The sequence below is a fragment of the Accipiter gentilis genome, chromosome 4 (genome assembly GCF_929443795.1).
Source record: "Accipiter gentilis chromosome 4, bAccGen1.1, whole genome shotgun sequence".
Taxonomy (NCBI): domain Eukaryota; kingdom Metazoa; phylum Chordata; class Aves; order Accipitriformes; family Accipitridae; genus Astur; species Astur gentilis.
In genome coordinates, this window is record NC_064883.1 from 44652363 (window position 1) to 44674385 (window position 22023).

General features: G+C 43.0%; 1 protein-coding gene across 1 annotated transcript in view; it reads right to left on the bottom strand.

Moving 5' to 3' along the window:
- The window catches only part of OBSCN (obscurin, cytoskeletal calmodulin and titin-interacting RhoGEF), a 183872-nt gene that overhangs the window by 12724 nt on the left and 149125 nt on the right, over nt 1–22023 (bottom strand). Inside the window, exons 95-109 of the mRNA XM_049798970.1 lie at nt 16420–16677; nt 13872–13995; nt 13385–13518; nt 12950–13062; nt 10977–11145; nt 10389–10470; nt 9563–9763; nt 8941–9001; nt 7789–7866; nt 7471–7643; nt 6904–6930; nt 6221–6373; nt 5423–5468; nt 4757–4834; nt 217–3880 (exon numbers count right to left, since the gene is read on the bottom strand). Of these exons, the coding sequence (XP_049654927.1) occupies nt 217–3880; nt 4757–4834; nt 5423–5468; nt 6221–6373; nt 6904–6930; nt 7471–7643; nt 7789–7866; nt 8941–9001; nt 9563–9763; nt 10389–10470; nt 10977–11145; nt 12950–13062; nt 13385–13518; nt 13872–13995; nt 16420–16677 (5361 nt within the window). The remainder of the gene's footprint in view (nt 1–216; nt 3881–4756; nt 4835–5422; nt 5469–6220; nt 6374–6903; nt 6931–7470; nt 7644–7788; nt 7867–8940; nt 9002–9562; nt 9764–10388; nt 10471–10976; nt 11146–12949; nt 13063–13384; nt 13519–13871; nt 13996–16419; nt 16678–22023) is intronic.

Genomic DNA, 22023 nt, shown 5'->3' on the forward strand with positions numbered 1-22023 from the left:
TCAGCAGATTAACCCAGCTGACTCTGCACTAAAGTGAGCCAGTAACAGAGAGCTAGTGGTGGAGCTGAAGACAGCTAATTTCATAACCTGACATTGACAGTTTTGCAATGACAGCCTAACCACAGCCTCAGATATGCTGGGGAAAAAGGAAAAGGCAGATTTAGCAGAGCCCAGTTATAGCAGCAAATCTGTGAAGGCACAGAGTAAAATATTTACCTTCTTCTGCCTCTGGCTCAGGAGATATCTTTCCTTTTAGGATTCTTGAAATATGGGCAACAGAAGCTTTTACTTTCTTCTTCAGACTCTGCTCCACTGACTGCTCCACTGAATGAGACCTTGCATATGGCTTAAAGAGCCCCGGCTTGTTGTAGAAGGAACTTTTCTGCTTACCACTTGAGCCCTTTTGGGGGCCATACATTTCTTTATGACTCTCTGACCCTTTCCCCATGGCTAGTAAGTTAGTTGCCTTTGAATCCTCAGATATTTCCAAATGGTTCTTCCTGTTCTTGTCCTCTGCCTCTTCTCTGATGCACAGTCTTTTATCCTTATGCAAATGTCTTGCAGGAGGTGACCTTGCCCTTTCACCAAAAGGTATAAACCGTCTACCAGTTGGTTTGGGTGGAGGCTTCCTATAGTTCATAAATTCAAATGGAAAATAGACAATGTCATACAAGTCAGAGAAATTCAAATAGGCAGGCTCTACCTCTGATATGTCAAGTTTTGGAGTTCCACTGCCAAGACTGGGCGTTTCGTCCGACAGGTCTTTGATTTTCACTAAAGAAACTTCTGGGTGTTTACCAGTGTCCTTGCTCACCATCACTTGACTGGGTCTTTTTCCAGTGTCCAGGCTTTCTGTTGAGGAAACACTCACTTGACTAGAAGTGGGGCTCTCAAACGCTAAGTCCTCCAGATGCTCACATTCATGAGGAACTGTCTGTACTCCCTGCCCTTCCAGTACCACTGACTCCTCACTCACAACAAGATAGGGTTCTGCAAGGTCATCCAGCTCAGAGACTTCTCTTTTACCCCCTTGTACCGAAGGGAAGGAGGTGTCCATGGGCGCTTGGGTACCTAGGCCTTTGTAGAACATCTCTGTGGGAGCAGAGATGGGCTTTCTGCATTCGTCCTCACCAGAGACTGACTCTGCCCAAACATTCATCTCTTCGGAGAGGGAAACCATCTCATCCACTAAGCCCTCCAGCACAGCAGACTCCTCATCGCTGTAAAAAGACGACCTGTGACGTGAGAGCTCCTGACTTTGATCCTTGCCGAGTGATGGTGGGACAGTTTTTCCAGCATCCCAGCTTCCACTTTCTAAGGCAACACCTCTACCCTCACCATAAACCTTTGGATATTCCTCATATTCTAGCTCATAAACTGAAGCTGGAGCAACTTCTGGTGGTGGAGCCGTTAAGACACCCGGAGGCCCGCTCTTCAGATCAGTAGAAACTCTGCCACCAGGATGGACAACGCTGTGCTGCTCAAACCCCTGACGTCCAGCCTTGGGGACGGGAGCAGGCATAGTCTGTCCAGCTGCTCGGCTTGCACTTGCTGTCACGACAGATCTCGCCTCACTGTGAAGCGATGCCTTTGAATGTTCTTGCTTTTCCTTCTCACAGGCCGAAGGGAGGCCGGTATTTTGGGAGGACACAGTTCTAGCTGGGTGTCTGCTCTCCAGAACAGCAGGCACTGTGCCACAGCCTTCAGAAACTTTCTGGGGTTCAGCTCCCTCGATTTCAGCCTCATGGGCCAAACTGGGAACAACCTCTGTGACAGCTGAGCTTTCATTCCTCAAAGCAGCAAGCCTGTCCTTGCTATGAGCTGGCCATTCCCTTTCAGCCTTCTCTGCTCCATCGGAGACCAAAGTCGGCGTTGATTTGGGTGGTGGGACTTTTGGAAGAAGATGCTCTCCCTTCAGGACGGCTGATTCTGTGTCTACGTGACCAGCAGCCCTCTTGCGCGCTTGGCTTTCACCATCACGGCCTGATGGTGGAGTGATTCCTTTAATACCCGGTCCTTCATCCTCCAGGACAGCCGACCTCACCTCTTTATGGGTTTTCGCCTTCTGATGAGCACCTTCATCAGCTGTGTGCAGAGCAGTTAGGGTATCTGGCCGTTTGCCCACCGAGGCAGTAGTTGCTGGAACAGTTTGACCAGAAAGTTCCTGACTTTTGTCTTTACATACTGGAAGGGAATCTGTTTCTGTTTGTGGGCCTGTTAAAGCAGCAGAGCTTTCATGCTCCGTGAGATCAGATTTGGCAACGCTATGAGCAGAAGTCTTCTCATGCGAATGTTTCTGCCTTTTGTCTTTCCAAGGTGGAACTGGGGCTGTCCTTTGGATGAGCAAGCTTCCACCGTTTAGGTCCGGATGGATGTCGGTACTGTGAGCAGACTCCTGGGGCAGATACGCATCTCCCTTACTCGTAGGGGCCAACTTGGAGGTGGTCTCTGGCTTTGTGAGGGTTGAAACGGACTGTTTTCCCTCCTGAAAAGCAGTGTCAGAGGCACTGCCAGGGAAAGGTTTACCCTCCATGCTTTCATGCTTTTGAGCTGATGGTGCAGTTACATCTGAGCCCTGGGCAGTTAGAATGGGGCTTTTGCTTTCCAAATCTTTGTCTTCCTCCTCAATGTAAGTAGCTTTTGACTTCTTCAGTAAATGTTTCCTATTCTCGCTCCTATGAGGCGACACTGGAAGTCTCTCTAACTGTTGCACAAAACCAGCTGGGCACCCATTACCCTCACATTGCGTGGAAGGAGGGGGCTGCTCTTCTGAGCAATCCTTGTTGGCTCTTCTAAAGTCCTCTTGCTCTGCAGTGTCTACAAAACATCCCTTGCCAGGCCCTGCAGAAATGTCGCAGTGGTCGCTGCCTTCAGCGCAACTTTCCTGTGACAATATATCACAGTCTTCTTCCAAAATATGCTGTTCCCTCACCGATCTTGACGCTCTCAGCCTGTAGTCATCCAGGGAACGGCTTCGGCTCCCACCAGCGATGGCAGGATGTGGTGGTTTCCTTGCAGTGTCAAATGAAGCTGATTTGGTCAAGGAACCAAGCAGACTTTCCCTGTGATCATCTCCATAGTCAGACTTTCCTTCTTCTTCTTCCAGTTCAAACTGCTCTAGGAGGGGTTCACGGAGACCACTGAGGGGCACCTTTGAATATCCAGCTTTCCGGAAAGTTCTTCTGGCTCTGTCCAGGTGCCTTCTGAACTCCCTGCCTGGTGAGGAAGGCCCCCTTGCAGGTAGCTCAGCTGCTTGGCTGTAGAAAGTGCTTTTAATGACACTCTGTCTAGGGACACAGACAGGTGGCTTTTCTGTCCCATCCCCAGCCTTTTCAATTTTGTCCTTATCAGATAAAAATACATCTGTTTTTTCCTTCTGACATAGATTTGATGTGCTTTCTGTGGAAGTCCTCACTGATGAAGGCTCAGCAGCACCGCTTCTTTGGGACTGCTCTGCTCTTTCATCTTGAAGTTTGGGAAGTAGCCCTTCTTTCTCCTTTAAGATACTTGCCATGAGCTCTTTGCTTTCCGTAGGTGATTTGTCCCCCACCTCACCTTTCATTGAAGCATACTTCCTCCTCATGGGTTTTACTGGAGGGACAGAGATTTTGGAGTGCTTCTCTTCTCTTGCATGTTTTGGAGGCTCCTGGTGGCTTGGTGCATCAAATATGGACAAGTGCAGTTCGGGTGTAGAGCCAAAGTGCCTCTTCTTGGGGAAATGCGAGTTCTCATTGTCTGAAGAGGAGCCGCTGGTACTGGATGAAGTGCTTTCGTCAATAAGATGTCGGGAGATGGCCAGGGAGGTGTTGTCGTGAGTCCTTTCTAGGATTTCTGGGATAGACCGCATTACCAGTATGGATTTATAGCACATCAGAGACCGCTGAAGAGCAAAACAAAATACAGCACAATCAGATGGAAACGTGGTGGGAGTATGGTAAAGCAAGCGTACCAAAATGAACTTCTGCACTCTTAAATACCACACATACTAGTTTAATAACACATTGCAACCCTTTTGTACATATCGTCAATCCAGGCTGCATTTGCTCTCCAAGTCTTCCTCTTCTCTCATTCACAGAGTTAAAACTATATTGACTTCAGGGACATACTTGCCGTTGTGAACGGGGAAGCAGGACCCTGCTTGAGACTTTCAAAGATAATCTGGCCACTCAAAGCAGATGGAAAAGGAGTTTTTAGCGGAACACATCAGATGAGACCCTACCTGGAGTAAATGGCCTTAAATCCATCAATTGCAGTAGAACCTACAGCGACTTAAGCCAAGAGAAGACCTACCATACTGTAGGAGGTAGGATTCATCTGCTCTAACTTCTGCCATGTGAGACATCTCAGTTAAAGTTGAGCAGCTGGCCTCCCCTTACAGCCAACATAGAGAAACAGGCATCTTCAGGAGGCAATCCATCTGATTATTTTAGAGAACTTCAGGAAATGAGGAATCTTCTTGGGACCTGTCTATAATTCAGTACCAATTGCAAAGGCAGCTAAGCATCCCTAACTTAGACACAAGCGTGCATCTTACAGGCACCTGCATTAGACCAGGTGATTTCCAGGCAGTAAAAGTCTAGATAATTTATTTCTGCCACATCCATTGACCACTCTCTCCTGTGCTTACTCCCCATTCATAGCCAAGCTAAGATCTCTGCTGTGCTTGCTGTCCTAGCCCAACAGACTTGAAAAGATGGAAACGTAATTCAAAATATATGTAACTAAAAAGAACCAACATAGATTAAGACCAACTCACCTGCCACTTGCTCCGAGCCACGATGAATTTGAGCTGCTTGGTATTAATGAAATGAGCTGCTTCGAGGGGGGGATTATGCTGCCAGGTGGAATGAGAGAAAAATCATTGGTTAAAAAATCCTGACTTCATTTTCTGAGAAGTTTTTTTTTGTTTGTTTGTTTTTTTAGGATTCCCTCCTTCCAGAATTGTTTCATTTAGGAAAGTTACAATAAACCAAATGCTACAGTCCCCTCGTGGCTAATTTGTAGACATTCTCAGCTTTTCAATGACAAAAGCAAGCCCTGTTCAATGCACGTCATTACATTTGTTTTTTTTTTTTTTTGTTAATTTTTAGCTCTTCTCCTTAGTGATTTAAAGCATTGGAATATAAACCATGTCTTTGCTTTGCAAAACCACAGTTTCCTTTCTATACAGACATGTTATATCTGCTCATGTCAGCAGTAAAGTTTATCTTTTGAAAGAAAGACATTTCAGCATGTAAACACCAATGTGTCTCCTCTTTCTGGAGATCCATGTCTGAGCTTCTCTGCAGGACAGAAAGTAGAAGACTAAGAATAAAAATAAACCAGCAAATAGTATCAAGCAGCTGTAAGAGCTGCCCCTCCAAGGGTCTCTTCCAACCTCAATATTTTTAATGACTCTAATAAGGAACCAGGACAAACTTACCATGAACCACTTGTGGGAAAGACAGTCTGAAGCACTAGGCCTGGCTCTGATAAAAGAAAAGATCAACATTTTAGTAGCAAGTCACTTCCAACAGCAACGACAAGATCGTCCTGAAGTTGCCTGCTTCACGTGGACACATGCATACGCTTTTGTTTATGTCCTTAGGCTGCTGTTTTAGAGCTGAGAAGCCAAACAGACAGACGGAAGCTTTTAGCCCAAGGTTTCCTTCCCTTGAGGTGAAACAATCTTCCTTTTTCAGTCTGAGACTCCTTGCAGGTCCTCAGGAAGACCCCATGACACTCTGCAGGAAGCCTGTTCAAGGGGGTCGAAAGCAGCCCTCAGAGTGACTTTGATTCTTTAGGTGGCCAGAGCAAAAATATCTTTGGCAGCAGGAAGAAAGAATAGAAATGAAATTAAAAAGCAAGCGCCTGCAAACATGCCTCCAAGCTGCCTTTTGTACTTGAAATCACGTAATAAATGTGGTTAATATTATTTAATTCTCGCATAACTCCCTCTATACTTGCTCTTCCCACTTCCCTATGTCATCTCAGAAACTCATCTGCCTGGAGGAGTCGGGGGGTAAGAACATCACCATACCAGAAACAGGCCAATCTGGCAAATTGCCAAGTTGTGTTTTTGGTAACGGGGAATAATAAAGAAGAATTAGGGTATAACGCACCACATCTCATTCATCTTTCTACTATTCAAAACAACTGCAGCTCTGACGAGCTGAGATCTGCCTGCTGAGACACCAACATCTTTGCACGCTGGCTGTAGGAAGCAGAAAAGTGCACTCACTTGGGGTCCTGCTGTAGAATCCCTTTCATAAAGTCCTTTGCATCTTCACTCAAGTGAACAAAATCAGGAATGGTCCATGAAATTTCCCCATTCTGGATATTTATAAGGGTTCCTCTGTCGTTCTCCCCGGCAAATGGAGACTTGCATGTTAGGCTTATTTATTGAACACCATAAAATAAAGGAGACAGAATTTAGACTTTTATTTGCTGTTCAAATGACAGAAGCACAAATCCTTACATGAGGCTTTAAAACATTTGAGGAACTCCATGCGTGGGACTTGCAGTGCTCATGAGCATTGCATCCACTAACGGAGCATCTTTCACCCCAGCATTACGTGGCATTTAACTGAATTACTTATCCCCGTTTCTCAGATAAGGAATTAAGGGTTTGATTTTTGCACACCTCCAGTAGGGTGTTGGCTAAAACAGGCAAGGGGAAGACGGAACCTCATCCACCGCTCTCATCAATAACTGCGAGGAGAGCAGCTGTCAGGTCTTCAAGCAGGGACAATGACCAAAGCCCTGGGCAACCAGGAAAGAGTGAGTAAAGGAGAAAACCATGAAATAAATAACCCTCGTTATAGAAGGACTCAATGCTTCACTCAGATCCCTCACTTGAAGGTACTGGAGAGCTCCAACTGACGAAGGGATATTGAATGAGTCTTTCCAAGAAGATTTATTTACCTTAAATACGTGATGACTCCAACAGCCCTGAGGAGAGAGGGAATACAAATGTCAGGTGTTTGTCACTATTTCTCCATCCTTCTCAAGCCCGCAGCCCCTATTCCTGTCGCTAGACACCCTGGCACCTTCTTCTCCTCACCTTTCCAAGGAAAAGAAATCCCAAAAGCTATTGTTTTCACCCTTCAGGTTTTTTCCCTTCAACATTCTTTATAATTGTTCTCAAGTAATCCTCCATTTTTAAAGCACAGATAGAGGAGAAGACTCAAAATACTTTTTTGGAGTTTGTTTGCCTTTTCTAGAAAGCCCCTTAGGATCATCCTCCCTAGTTGCTGCCTCTAATAAAGATCATCTTCTCTAAGATGCTCCTTTGCATTAATTAGCTGTCAGAGTTCAATTGTGGTTGAACAAAACAGACAGAAGGAGCTTTAAAAAGCCCTGATGGGTTATGGATTCTCGTTGTTCACTTTCAGTTTCCTGTGTTATTATCACTACTCTGCTTACTTATTAACAATAAATGGAAATTCAGGCCATCTAGGGCAAAAGCTTTTTAGAAAGATGACAGCTTACCAGATATCAGTTCCTTTTGACACTGGTGACTGAGAAACAATTTCTGGGGCAACGAACTCCGGAGACCCGTATTTGCTGAACTGAGGCTCAGAGGGCGTGATCTTCTGAGCAAATCCAAAGTCACAGAGCTTAAGGTCTTCCCTTTCAGGATAAACCATGAGGATATTCAGTGGCTAGTGAATGACATAAAATAAGAGAGAGAAAAACTTCTTTTGAGAGCAGGCAATATTTTCAGTTGTAAGTAAGAATAACTCAAAGAACGCCCATTCCCTGACCAACAAGAGGCTATGATAAGCTAGACCTGCCATTGCACATTACCTTAATGTCCAAATGAAGGATGTTGTTATCATGAAGATATTTGATTCCTTCCAAAATTTGCTTGATATACAATTTGACCTAAAAATTAAATCAGTCGTTAAATAATTATTAAACATTAATAGTAAATAAGAAAGTCCCTGATTCCATCAACATTTTTAATGTATGAGAGAGGGAAAGATTGAACTAGAAATATTTTTTAAACTAGAATGAACTTCTTTTATTAGTCGTGCAGTTGAAATAAGGTGTGAACCAACCATTACCCTGTGGAATGAAGCTGTGCCTTGTGTGTGGCCACGTTGCTCTGCTGGAGCCTTCTATATGTGGAAAAAGCCCTTATTTAAAAACCCCTGAACCTTACAAACATGTAAAAAAGAGATACAAAAATCCTCATGTTTGATGAACCTTATCAACTCTCTAACTTATCTAATTCAAACTCAACTCTGGCTTGGTGTAAATCAGCCAAACACATTTAAAACACAAATAGATTTTAAAACTATGTTGTAAACCTATTTTCCTGATCATATGTAGATCCGATCTGACTATGACTGAACAAGGAGTGAATATTTACAGCTAGCTTCAGCTTTGGAAATCCCCTACCTTTGACATTTTATAGTGTTAGCTGACATTTTATCTTTAAAGGTCCTTTCCAACCCAAACCATGCTATGATTCTATGATGCTTCCCTCTGAGCATTTTTAAGAAAAATCAATTTTACCAATAAATATGGGACACCTGGCTACTAGATGGGACTCAAAAAAATCCTTAGAAACCATAATTTCAGCCCTTGGTTTGGAGACTGAAAGGGAATGGATAGAAGTAAGGTTGCAAGGGGATAAAGCGTTACTAAGCAAGTGAAGATACAGGAGCTTCAGGTGACAGATAGCAAAGGAATGATGATAATAGAGCAAATATCACCTGTATTAGGCTGAATGCAATGCTGGTGGTCAAAACCACTGGTTGTTGCTAGTTATTCCCTGAAGAAACTCAACTTAGTAATGGAAGCTGATGGGGACACGTTTTAAAGGCTAATTCTGTTTTGACAGATTATTACTGGTTCAGAGGCATTCCTCATATTCAAAAAGGAAAATGCAGCTGGAAGGGACTCTGGTGGTACCCACCAACTCTGGACTTTGAAATGAGAAAGAAAGATTACCTCTGCTTCAGTGACAACACTCTTCTTGAATAAACGGTCAAGGAGCTCTTCGCTGGAGCATCTGGCAACAGCATTAAGGGAAAACAGAACTACAGTTAAATGCTTATTTTTACTTTGTAACCACCTCTATCCAGCTAACAGCGGAATTCACCAGGTGATCTGCATGTAACTCATTGAAGTCTCTACCACAGCAGTGTCCTTGCAGATCTGGGCGGCTCTAAACCTGTGCTCCCTACAAGCAGGAGCATGGTATGGCTTGTGCTAAAATCTACCTGCTGGCGATGGGCTTTTCTGCTCTGCACTGAATTTTCCTGGTGCTCAGCCAGACTGGATCTCGTGGAAACGGACTCCATTTCCAAACATTTCAGAAAAGAGTTTTGGTGCTTAACAACTCATTCACACTTGTATATACAAGTATCATGATTTTTCCTAAAACAGCAGAAACGTAGTACTTCAGTGAAGAGCTCACAAGAGCTATGCTGTCTTGCAGTGCAGTGAAAAATTGTGTGTGTCCTTTTATCTCAGGCAAAACCTAAAAATGGTTAATTGCTTAGTTATTTCATAAATGACCTCTACCTAGTACTTCCCAGCCTCCTCAGACAAGCAGCACAGAAAAGGATACAACTCCAGAATCAAAATCAATGTTTTCCGTGTTTCAAACTGATCCAGCAGCCTGGTAATTCTGTCATGGGACAGAGAGGCAAGAATATCCCTCTCCTGATGCGCCCGAGCCTTCGTTTTGCTTCGTAAAGGTATGAATTTGGCAGCACAAGACACTCTGTTCCCTTTGTGTACAACTCGTTTCACAAAGCTGAAGCAGCCCCTGCGTAAAAAATCAAAGGACAAGCCCTGCTCAGACTTGGTTCAAAGCCCTCTGCACAGCAGGTATAGACCTTTCCACCTCCCAGCCTTTGACAGCTCCCTACTGCTCCGGGCTTAAATTCTCCAACATGAAAAACTCGTTTTCTTCTATGTAAGGTGCTGTTGCCCTCTCCTGGCTGTCTCCAAAACTAAGCAACGAGTTCACATCAAGGCAAAAGCTGTTTCAAGTGATACAGCCTTGTGCTGACAAAGGCTGATGATGCTCTTGGACGGGGATGGTGCTTGTGCATACGTCGCTGTGGGCTTGTGATGCTAATATTGCCAAGAAGCCATACCTGGGCACCTATCCTGCCAGCCTCTGGCTGTTTTGTTTGGGTTTTTTTCTGGTTGGAGCTACCTGCACCTATGGACTGTATGGACTCTCCCATCCTCCGTCAGAAAACTCAGGAAAGTGTTCCCAGCACACCTGCAATGGGGTGACCTCCCAATTCTGCCAGTACTTTCACCTTTTTGGACTTATCCACAGTTAGTTCCACCTCTGCCTCTGGTTACACATGCTCAGCAGCTCAGATGGGCAATTAGATATTCTCTGGCAGTGATGCTATAGAGTTGGAAAATTCATTTACCTTCCAATCTCCTGCTTAACCTCATAAAGGGAATGGAGCTTTCTCCTGGTGGCCACTTTCTTTGCTGCTTGGTCTTTCTTAGCTTTGAAAACGAAGGAAAATATAATGTTAATAGTCAGACAACAATGCCTTGCTAATAGCATGCAAAGTTATTACAGGACAATTTAAGGCAGGAAAAATGGCAGGTGTCCTCTAAACTTCTGCACAGAATTAAGTGGAGCTGTTTGATGACAAAACCTGTCAATATGAACTTTGGGGCTGCATCTTCACCTGACATATATCAGAAGAGCTAGGCTAAAGAGCAGAACAGCACCAGAGCTATGGCCCCGCTTATTTCTGTGGCCTATTGTATCAGTTTTCCATGTAGTCTGAACCAGAGGAAAAAAAAAAAAAAATCACATTTGTATATATATGCGTAGGCCCTTAGGTCATTTGCTCTTAAACTGGATCCTGCCATACTGGTGCTATACAAATATCACGCAGGAATACAGAGCATAAACCACATGGGTACCAGAAGATGACTGCAACAGAGTGTGTATATTGCAATGGCTATGGAAGCAACTGCTGCAGCTGAAAGAATGACATTACCTTCATGTACAATCAGCTCTGCTTTGCACAAAACCTCCCCTCCTGCGTTTTTGGCAACACAGGTATAAACACCACCATCTTCTGAGACAGCATTGTCCACGACTAAGAAATATGTCGTTCCTTCCTTCCCTTGATGGAGCCTGTTGCTGTCTGTCAGCAAGGAAGTGCCCTGAAAGAATGAAATGACATTTTGGCACTGGAAAAAACCAAGATGGAAACCGATGTTTCTTCTTTTCAAGAAACAAGATACGGGAGCAGGGCTACAACACAGACCATTTAGGCTAGCAAATCTCACTAACAAAATGCAGGCTGAAGAAGTCCCCCACGTCTAATTGTTTCTCTACTTCCACGTTACCCAATAATATTTTTGTTGCATAACCCATTTGTAGGAATACAGGCTTGGGAGGGATCACCAGGGCTCTGTTGGTTTATTCTTCAACTCTTCCAGCACACCATGCCTGAGCAGTCAGCCCAGGGAGCACCAGGATCAGCTGCTTTGCTCCTGCCTGGTCTCCAGCTTGTGCTGGCACTTGTGCTGCTTAATAAATTCATAAATGCTAAGAAAAAAAAGGACAGGAGGGAGTGTGTGTGACACAGAGAGCAGATTATGAAGATTTGCAAAAGGACCTTGTGAGACCACCTGTCTGGGCAGTAAAATGCCAGATAAATGTATATAATACAATAAATGTGAAGTGATGCAACCCTATTCCCCAAATGAAATGGTCTCTGAGCTGTTCCTTCTTACACTGGAGCAAAAGTTTGAGTTTCAGTAGGTCACACCATGGCAGCACCAGCTTAGCGCTTGGTGGTGGTCAAAAAGTACCAGATGTTAGAAATTATTAGAATAAGACAGAATGCATCATCTTATAAATCCTTGGTTTGCCCAGGGTGTGGTAGTGTTGCAGCAATGTTCTTTCTGTAACAGCTTCCAGATGAGGATTGACACAGCAGGTTGGGGCTTTTCAGCCTGGAAGGGAGGATCTAGCAATATGACATGATAGAGCTGGACAGGATTATGAATAGTTTATGGTAAATATGTACAGAACAGCCAAAAACAGGTGGCACTTCAGGCAGCGTGCTGTCATTGTGTTGAACTCCTTGACAAAGGACACTGTACGTGCAAGATGTTTGTATGGATGGAAGAGGAGACTAGAGAAACACGTGGAGAGGTTTACTGTGGGTTAGTGAATAGGTAAATGTTTAGCTAGCTTGCAGTTACCCTGAGCTGAATATGTCAGAAGTTGCAAGAATATTAACAGGGTGTATCATATATTCTTGCCTTGTTCTTATTCTTTTCAATGTGTTCAGGTGTGCGCACGTGCATGTGTGTGTGCGGATGGGAGGGGGTTCTTTGCATTTTTACTTGTTTTTTTTTTAAGGTTATTTTATTTGTCATGCTTGCACTTCCCATACAGAAAAAAAAATGGAACAGAACTCGTGTGTACAAAATACTTAGTTGGACAGACAATCATTATAGAACAACACTGGCTTATTTCAGGGGCACGACAATATTCTGAGGAATAATAAATTTTTTCTCCTTCCTTTCTATGGGGTATTCATTGCCCTTGGACACACTCGTTTTACCAATTAGCTGCAGAAGAGTTACAGATCCTGGAAGTCACATTGACAATTGGAATAAACTACTCTTAATCCCATCCCTGACCCCAAAACTACAGCACACATCTTGGTGGCTCTCAGGCAGGAACCAATCTCCCTTGCTGCCCATCTTGGTCCCCAAACCCATCTTGGTGCCTGTGAAAGGAGCCACATTGACACTGGAGACAACACAGGGTGAGATGCATGGTTGGTGGTTCCAGCGAGAACTGCAGCTGGTTTAACAAAGCCTATAGATATGACCCAGAATCAGTGTAAGAGATGTGGGACGAAAGAGCAAAAGAAATTCCCTGCAGAAATACTGCACTACAGTCCTTTCTGTGGTCTTCACTCCCAGCCAGAGGAAAGGCCGCACTTACCTTAAACCACAAAACGGTTGGCTGAGGGGTTCCTTCAATCACTGCTTGAAATTTGGCACGCTCCCCAGAATTCACCTGCACATCCTCGATTGTCACTTGCATATAGGGAGGACCTGGTGAGACACAAGGGTTTGCTGCATGCACAATACCATAAGTGAGTTACTTAAATGGGTTTTATAGCACTGGCCATTTAGGATATAACATTAGCTTAATGTCAAATCAAGAGATACCACAGCAATATATTTGGGTTTCTTTATATTTGCATTACTTTTAGGCTTCTTATTTTCATGCTTATCTGTTACTTTTTGTTTAATAAATGGTTACTGCTCAAGAAATGGAAATATTTAAAGAAACAGTCACCAGGAGTTATTACCAAAAGAGAAGACAATGACAATCATGGGATGTGGGAAAGGGAAACAAGGTTCTTTTACTTACTTGTTGGGGTTTTCTCCTCAGTCTTATACACACAAGTTCTTTCCGTGGTCTCAATATAAACTTCACTGTGTACATCCCAGACCACATCTCCTTCTCTTCTGTACCAGCCTCCTGCCCCTGCGGCTGGTGATGTTCTTTCATGAAGCCCAAAAGAAAAGACCGTTACATAGTCACATACAACTACAGAGATACGGGATTATACCCTGCTGTTTATCTGGGTGTTTAACCACCAGATAAATATAAATATAAATATAAAATATTTACTTAAAGTTAATACAGGAAGGATTTTGTTTTGGGGGAATTAATTTCTCTCCAACCTTTGCTATCCTTCTTGCACAACGCATGTGTGAACAGGATTCCAAAAATAATAACAAACCTACAAGAATTAGTTCAAGTCCCCACCTGCTCCCTCCACCACAGAGGACTTACTTTTCTTGCAACAAAGTCTGCCACATTCAGAAATCTGTATATGGAGAGGGGTGTTTACCTGGTAATTGGAACAGTGCGCTCCTGAGTGCTTTCATCTCCAGCAGCTGTCTCTTCAGAGGAAGGACCAGGGCTGGGCTTTGGCACGCTTGGTTCTTCGGCTGGAACCTGCCTTTGTGCTTTGTCTGGCAGCAGAAATAGGGCAAGTTAGACACATCAGCTACGATGGCACTCCTGAAACCCAGAGCAAACCTTTGGAGCCATCTCTAGTCTGCCTTGTGTCAGAACCAAGTCCATCTGACCTCAGTTGAGTGCAATTACTAGGAGGAGAAATTGGCCCTTTTGAGAAGACCACGTGAAGCAAAGAGCTTGAATAACATCAGAGAGACTGAACTGTGGCACATTGCTGACTGGGCAAAACTAACTTTTCTGTAAGGAAACACACACAGACAAAAATAGGATAGGTAGTCAGTAGGGACAGGAAGAAATAGGATGACTGGAAGGGTAGTGTGAGTTCAGTATATCCTTTATAGGAGATAATTTAACTGTGTTTGAGTTCCAGCTCATGGCTATGATGAAATCATAGAGTCATAGAATCATTTAGGTGGGAAAAGACCCTTAAGATCATGGAGTCCAACCGTTAACCCAACACTACGAAGTCCACCACTAAACCATGTCCCTAAGCTCCACGTCTACACATCTTACAAATATCTCCAGGGATGCCCAGCGTTAGCTTCGTACACATGAATGCTTCAATTAAACTTTGCATAACGAGAACAGTTCTTGACTTACTGGTGCAATCACAGACAGCATCAGTGAAATGAATAAGCTTACATCAATGTAAAACTGGTGGTCAAGGCAGGCCCTGGCTGGGGCTACAACTAATATAGAGATAATATGGAGGTATGCTAATACGGAGGACCTGGTGATGTTATAACGTCAGCGTTGGTGCACCTCCACCGGGTTCTTTGAAAATGTCCTCGTACAACTCTAAGTTACACCAGAACAAGGTTTGGCATCTGGGGCTTATAGGAACAAGGAAACAAAAAGATGGTGCAGCTTGATGGCAGTTCAGATATTGCTCTTCTTTTATTATTAATTATTTTATCAGATATATCTTCAAAAATTACTTTGATCTTCCATTCCATATGTACCTGATTGTCTTTTGATATTGAGCATTAATTAGAGTTACCCCATAGGATAAAGCCCATCATCTCCTTTTCCATCTGAGGAGAAAAGGTTAAATCAAGAGGAGTCTTTTCCCCATCAGGAAGGGCCCTTTTGGGGAGCACTCTAGGGATGTTTAGTACTGGCTGGTTTTGAAAAGTGCAACAGTTCCTAGAAATCGCATAAAATGCCTCTATTGGGGTGGAAAACATGGTTATTCTAGGCATTACTGGCAGGGTCAGAGGTCCCAGGTTGGTGGGATTGTGCTTTCCTGTTGCCAGCACTATCGAAATATTTGCCTTCTTTTTATTCAAAGCATGTGATCATAGGGACAGTTGTCAAGTCTCCATCTTATTGAAGTAATTCCCCTTATTAATAACACATTTAGTTTTCTCAGATGAAAGGACTGGAAAACCATCTCATTCACTATTCTATTATCTCTGTAGTTATGACCTTTTATTTATGATTTTTGAGTCATCCTGCTTCACTAGAGTATTATTTTCACAGATGATTTCCTACCAGCAAGGAAAAAAGGGTTTTAAAGGCCTGTCATTTTTTTTATGCAGTTATTTTGGGTCTGATTTCATGAACTGCTTCTATCCCTGTTAAGTTTTAGACAAGAGTATTTTTTTTTTTAAACAACATCTGGAGTTTGAGGGCTGATGGCTACTTGACATTGTCCTTTTAAGTTGACGTTGGTGGAGGACAGCTACTCTGGCTTGACAAAGAGACAGCTTAGACAAGTTGCTATGGCAGAACCAGTAGGAAGAGTGGAAGGGTTGCCACTTATTCATGTTTTTTTAAAAAAAACAATACAAAGACAAAAGACGTGTTCTCCTGGCAAGACACAGACACACAGATCGTTGGTTTTAATCACACGGAAGCTGCTAAGGAGTCTGTCAAGGCTCCAGGGCCAGTGAAATGCGGGTGAACTTGATAGACTCAACATCCTAGAAAGCCTCAGACAGTTGATGCAGGGGTGTTAAACACATTTCCAGCTTGTTTATGGCAAACAATAAAAGAAAAACAACCTCCCTTACCCACCCCACCAAATAAAAACCCAAACGACCTCCATAAATATAAAGGAGGGATCCCACCCCTCCTTCTCTCTGCAAAAACTTGAAGCAAGCCCAGGGTCAAAAGCCCAAAGGTGGAAAAAAATCCCCTATCCCTCCATTTTGGGCAGGTAATGAACCAAACTACTTCAGACACAGTTTTCAAACACCTCCTGTTTCCAGAAAGATCTGCCCCCCACTCGTGTCCAACCTAACCCCACCCCACAGCCCCATGTTTCTTTGGGTCTGAATGTCCTCTCTTAATCTTCAACTGCACAAAGCACAACGAAATAGAAAAATGAGGGGAAAAGATCAGTATTGGCATGTTCAATATTTTTGTCTCTCTTGACTCTCACAGGACATTTTCCAGATTCATGCCAAACATACCGTGCCCTCCAGCAGTCTGGGTTTGGGTACTGGCTTCATGAACTAGCACAGAGGGCCCGGCTGCTGTTTCTGAGTGGTCTGAAGGAATGGACCCAGGAAGGCCAAGGCCACCGACTTCTCCTCGCATGCCCGGGGGAAGAGTCACCAGCAGTGATGCCGAGTCCACCAGTTTCTTTAGAGCTGTCTTGATCTCCTTATCGGCACGCTGAAGCGAGGCCTGGACAGAAGTCTCCACCTCTGACTGTGGGGAAGTCATTCCTACAGACAAGAAGAACAGCTTTTCTCTCTTCAGGGTAAAAAGAAAATAGCAGCGTCATCCAACCCATGGAAATATTTGCGATTGTACCATTTTCACCTCCTAGAGCAGAGCGCTCATGCAGAAATGCTTATTCCAGCAAGAGGGAATGTAGCTAAGACTTAAAATAAGGAGGTTGGGACAACACGCTTCAGGAAAACGTATCTCACCGGGTTGAAGACACTGTGCCACACTGCACATGCACACGGCCTCTCCTCAGACAGCGGAACAAAGGATCCATCTCCCAACTCAACCCTATGTTGGCTGGTCTGTCAAAAATACCTTTATTAAGATCAATGAAATGAACCCAGCGGTGACCCATTGCGCTGATACAGACCCTATGTGCAAGGAGGACGTTATTTTCATAGGGAAGGAGAAGGAGCGAGCAGGTACCAGCCTCATCGGTGACTCTGGAGAAAGACACGGGAAAGAAGGGAGGGCTCTTCTGCTTCATGAGCCTGTAAGTCTGAGAGGATGGCAGAGAAGCTACTGCTTGCTCTAGAGTACTGTATTTGTCCTGCTTTACAATATCTGAATATTTTTGCTGGGCTTTGCACTAGAAGGTACCTGAGACTTTTAAATTTGTACTGGACTACGCCTTTGCAAGTTACTCTATAAGCAAAGTCACCTGGTCTGTACAGTAATGCACAGCAGTTGCATATAAGGAAGCGTTACACAGAGGAAGATGTAACTCCTGTCTCAAGAAACTCATGGTCTTGAAGGCAGAGAGAAGACAAAAGTTTTCCACACAGAAAAATGGATTTTCAAGCATATATCTTTGCAGAATGGCCACCCAGGAGACCAATCCCATGGTCTCAGCACCAGTCAGCACAGGTTAGAAGCAGCTAGGCTAGGATGGGATCATAGGACCTCAGGAGCTCATCTCATCCCACCTCTGCTCAATACACCTTCCACAAATCTTGAAGAGGCACAAGAAAGGGACCGATGATATCTAGGGAAACTATCAAGTAACCACGAAGACAGAAAAAATGCTTGTCAGATTAAGACAATTCATCATGTTCACGATGCGATTGCTGGCCAAGCAAGAGCGCAAGCTCAAATCATCATGTGGCTCAAGAAAAAAATAAGGGCACTTGCACACAGATGGCTCTGACTTGTTTAATGTCATTGACAGAGGAACATGTCCTGAATCGGTTTTGATTCTGCTCCTTTCCCAGCCTTAAGAAAGTAAATTCCCATGAGAGACCTGAGCAGGTAAAGTTAAAGGCTGTATTTGGATCAGCCCCCTTTGAAGAATTCTCACTTGATTTTTGTTTTCAATGCCCTCCCCATGAGCATGGTGGTTTTGAAATATTTCATTTCTAGATCTGTTGATGGAAAAAAATCAAGTTTTGCTCACACGATGTCCCAGACTGACCATCAGCGTTTATCAGCACTGGGCTGGGTGGAAGATCTTTAAATATTTTCCTAGATAAATATTTTGATTCCCTGGCGTTCCTATTGCAATTGCTGCCAGCTTGTGCTGTCCTATGAGCTGGGCAGCTACCAACAAGTGAACTGTTTGGAAAGGCATGAAACACTCTTAATATCTCTCAATGAGAAAATATATTCACAGGTATATATATATATACAGGTTATATAGAACCACAGGTCTCCCCCATGCTGCTAATACTACCACTTTCCTCCCTGTTTAGGGATGTTTACACACTATGATTCAAGCTGAGGAACTTTAATATTAGCTGAGGCACATCATGTTAACGCCGCAATGATGACACACCTGTGATGGACAGCCCGTTTCCCAATTCTAAAATCTCAACCATGAACCTTTCCGCCCCACATCTCCTCCAGCCAATAACCAGGAACACAAGACTGACACATATTTTGAAATTCCAATTCAGCCTCAGAGAAGGACCCAAGAAGACAAGCATCGTTCAAAATTATTGATTCATAGACCTGAGTTGGAAGTATCCCTAAAAACAGGTTCTTTCACTTCAACACTTCTGAAACCGTCCATAAAAAAAGGAGCCCGAGCCCAACTGCGTTAACATTCTTGGGTTGCAACCCAGCTCCTGCTGAAGTCAATGGGAGAAGTGGATGAGCTGATGGACTATCAAGTGCCGTGAACAGAGAACAACACAGAAACCCAGCGAGTTCAATGACAGCTGATGCAAGACATTTATTGATATAAACTCAGCATCTAACAGCATCTCTTGCATTTGATTTTTTTGTGTTTTTTTTTTTTTTTTTTTTTTTCTTTCTGTACCTCAAGCAAAATGAAGTTTCCACTTTATTAATACCCATTTACCTGCAGGAATTTTAGTAAAACATTCTTTGTATTAAAATTTTTAATACAGCTGAATGTTTTCATCTACAAGAAATAAACCCCCACACGCCTCATTAGTTATCTACATAGTTTAATCACTTACAAGCATAATTTTTAACCTCTAGGAAAATATTTTGAAGGTATATTTAATGAACTTTTCATAAACCTTCCACCTTTGGAACAGAGTCCTGCATAGGATTTTAAAAATTCCTTTCAGTTGATTTGTCTTTTGCATAAATTTCAAAGAAAATGTAAACAGATGTTAATTTCTTTGAGCTAATGAATCAAAGTATATTAATTTCTTCCACAACCACCTGAACTGCAACCTTTTAGCTTCTTTAGAAAAACCTGAGCATCAACCACAACAGGAGGAAACCTCTGCATTCCTTTGCACATCTTTATTATCTTTTGGATGAATATTATATTTTTGAAGACTATCATAGGGCAAATTCTTTTCTCAGCAGTATCTTTGTAAATTTGAATCAAATCCACTTCCTTCTGTGGAATTCTTCTAGACTGATACTAGAATAACTGAGATCAGAATCAGGCCCAATGCGAAAGAAATATTTTTAGTTTCGGAAGTATATCCCTGTTGTATGTCTGTTACTTTCCAACATACAGTGCAATATATGAAAAAAGCACTAATATATATCCATTGTATTGCTCAATTATAAAACAAACAGTATAAACCAAGGAGATGTTATAAAAAATGGGAGAGTAACATAAAAGAGGCTTGATTTCTTTCACCACATGTAATCACTGGAAAAGCATCCTATATCATGAGGGTAGTGCACATGATATTACACATAACATCCTGTTTGGATATTGAAAGTAAAAGGCTGTGAAATCAATATGTTCATTTTAGTCAGCACGTGATCAAGGTGCGGCCACAGACAGGGGGGGGGGAAAAAAAAAAAAAAAAAAGTATTCTTTTCTACAAACACTTTCTGTGAATTCAGTCCCTCTTAGTGGGAATATTGCCCGGAGGACTCCAGAACAAGCTTCACAATATTACCTAACTGGGAAACACTGAGACAACATCACACATACATTTCCAAGGCAGAAACTCACTCAATCCTCTCTCTTCATGCTAGTTAGAAATTCAGCTGTGTCTGAGCTTTTCTGGTTTCTCTACACCATCTAAATGAAAATATTTTCTATTGCAACGCTTCTACACAACTCAGCTGGGACAAGGTATTGGGAGCTTTCACCCCATATCTCTGTCAAGTAGAGAGGGCCAGTGCTTGGTCCTGCTGAGATCAAGGACAAACTCCAGCTGACTTCAACTGGGACCAGTATATGGGCCTGTGAGCTCATTTCTTTCCAGGGCTGAGCAACTTGTTGAAGGTCTGTGCAACATCCATTTTTGGTGAAGCCAACAGGAATGGGCCATGCTCAGTCCATCTTAGCCTTCCCCTCAACCAGCGTTCCCTCTGCAAAGCTCCAGAGAAACCTAACAGAAGGCAGTACCTCTACAAGACAGCTCAACGTATGTGGGTACAGTAAAACGATGCGATTGCAACTGGCAGTGCTTCCAAGCAACCCAATACATTTTGAACAGATGTATTTTTCAACTAGGCATTTATGGTAAAAATCTCCTTTCTCTATTTTTTTTTTTTTTTTTAATAAACTCTCTTTGTGCTCCTGCTCCTTTGCTGTAGCTTAGTGGTGAATTCCTCTTGGCACATACAGGAGACATTATCCATCAATCTGTTAACAGTAACGTTTCACCACTGGCATGTACAGGAGACCAAGTATTCTTCCAGTAATATTTATTGACAAAGACCACATTTGTGGTTCTTTTTATGTGTTAGTGTTTGATTATAGATGTAGAAGTCATTTTGCGCAGCACTTTAATCTTTTGGTGCGTGTTAAGTAAATTTGTATTTTAAAAGATATGGTTTATAAATCCACTGCACTAGAATGCAGAATAATGAAATCTACATCTTTAGGCAACTAGGAAGTGGACTTGAAAATAGCAGTCAAAAAAGATGGCCTTTTTTTACTTAAAGCAGAAGAGAACAATGAAATCCTTGCTTCCTCAAGTCAGTGGGACTTTCACCATTGACTTTAGTCAAATTAGGATTTCAGCCAAAAGGTCTGAGCAGCCCTCTGCTTCCCTAGTAAATGCAATATTTTCTATATGTTTCATTCTGTGGCAGAAGTTTAAAATAATGTAACCAGACTGTGCACGTTGAAAGGTTTATGAAGAAATTTTGATAGAGCTAATTGGTGTCGAAAGCGTACAGCAGAGTCAAAGCAGTGTGACGCTTCATGACCTTCAGGCACCCACAGTGACAGGAGATCGCTTTAGCTGGAAACAGTCCTTCCATCCTGGGCTGCTGAAGGATGCTGAAAAGCTTAGATACTTTCACCTTCTTGCCGTACCATAATGTACAAATTGGCACTTGAAATAATTTAAGTTCATGGACAAAAATGCACTTATTCATTTATATTTCTGTCATAGGCAGGAGAATCAGGCTTTTCCTAAATCTACCATCACTGCTCTGCTATGGAATGATATATGTTCACCTCGATCAAAGCTTTTAAAATTACAAACTGTTCTGAGAGACATGTTCCCTTTAAGACTGGAAAAGCTCGACATATTGTATGTAAATATATTTTCCTCAAAGGTATTCACTCGTACATGTTACCTTGTAATCTTTGCCACCAATTCCCCTCACCTACAACAATTTTGATTAGTTTTTTCTAAAACACTGCTTTCTTTTGTGTTGAAAATTATGCTCGCATCTGCTCAGCTTTCGGAGAGGTCTTCTGTGCTGATGTGCAAGGTAACAGGCTCGCCGACAGTTCCGTAGCTGAGGGTTCTTGTGGAAACTTCAGTTTTAAAGCTTGACTGTCCGTTGTCCGCTGAGAGCTGGACTTCGGTGCAGAAAGATGGTTTCACTGTGAAGGAGGGACCAGGAGAAGCTGCTGCTGTTGCTGCATGCACTCCAGGCGTCACGTGGAAAGAGATGTTTGAGGGGCCTACAGACTGCAGGCCGGTTACTCTAGATGCTGTCAT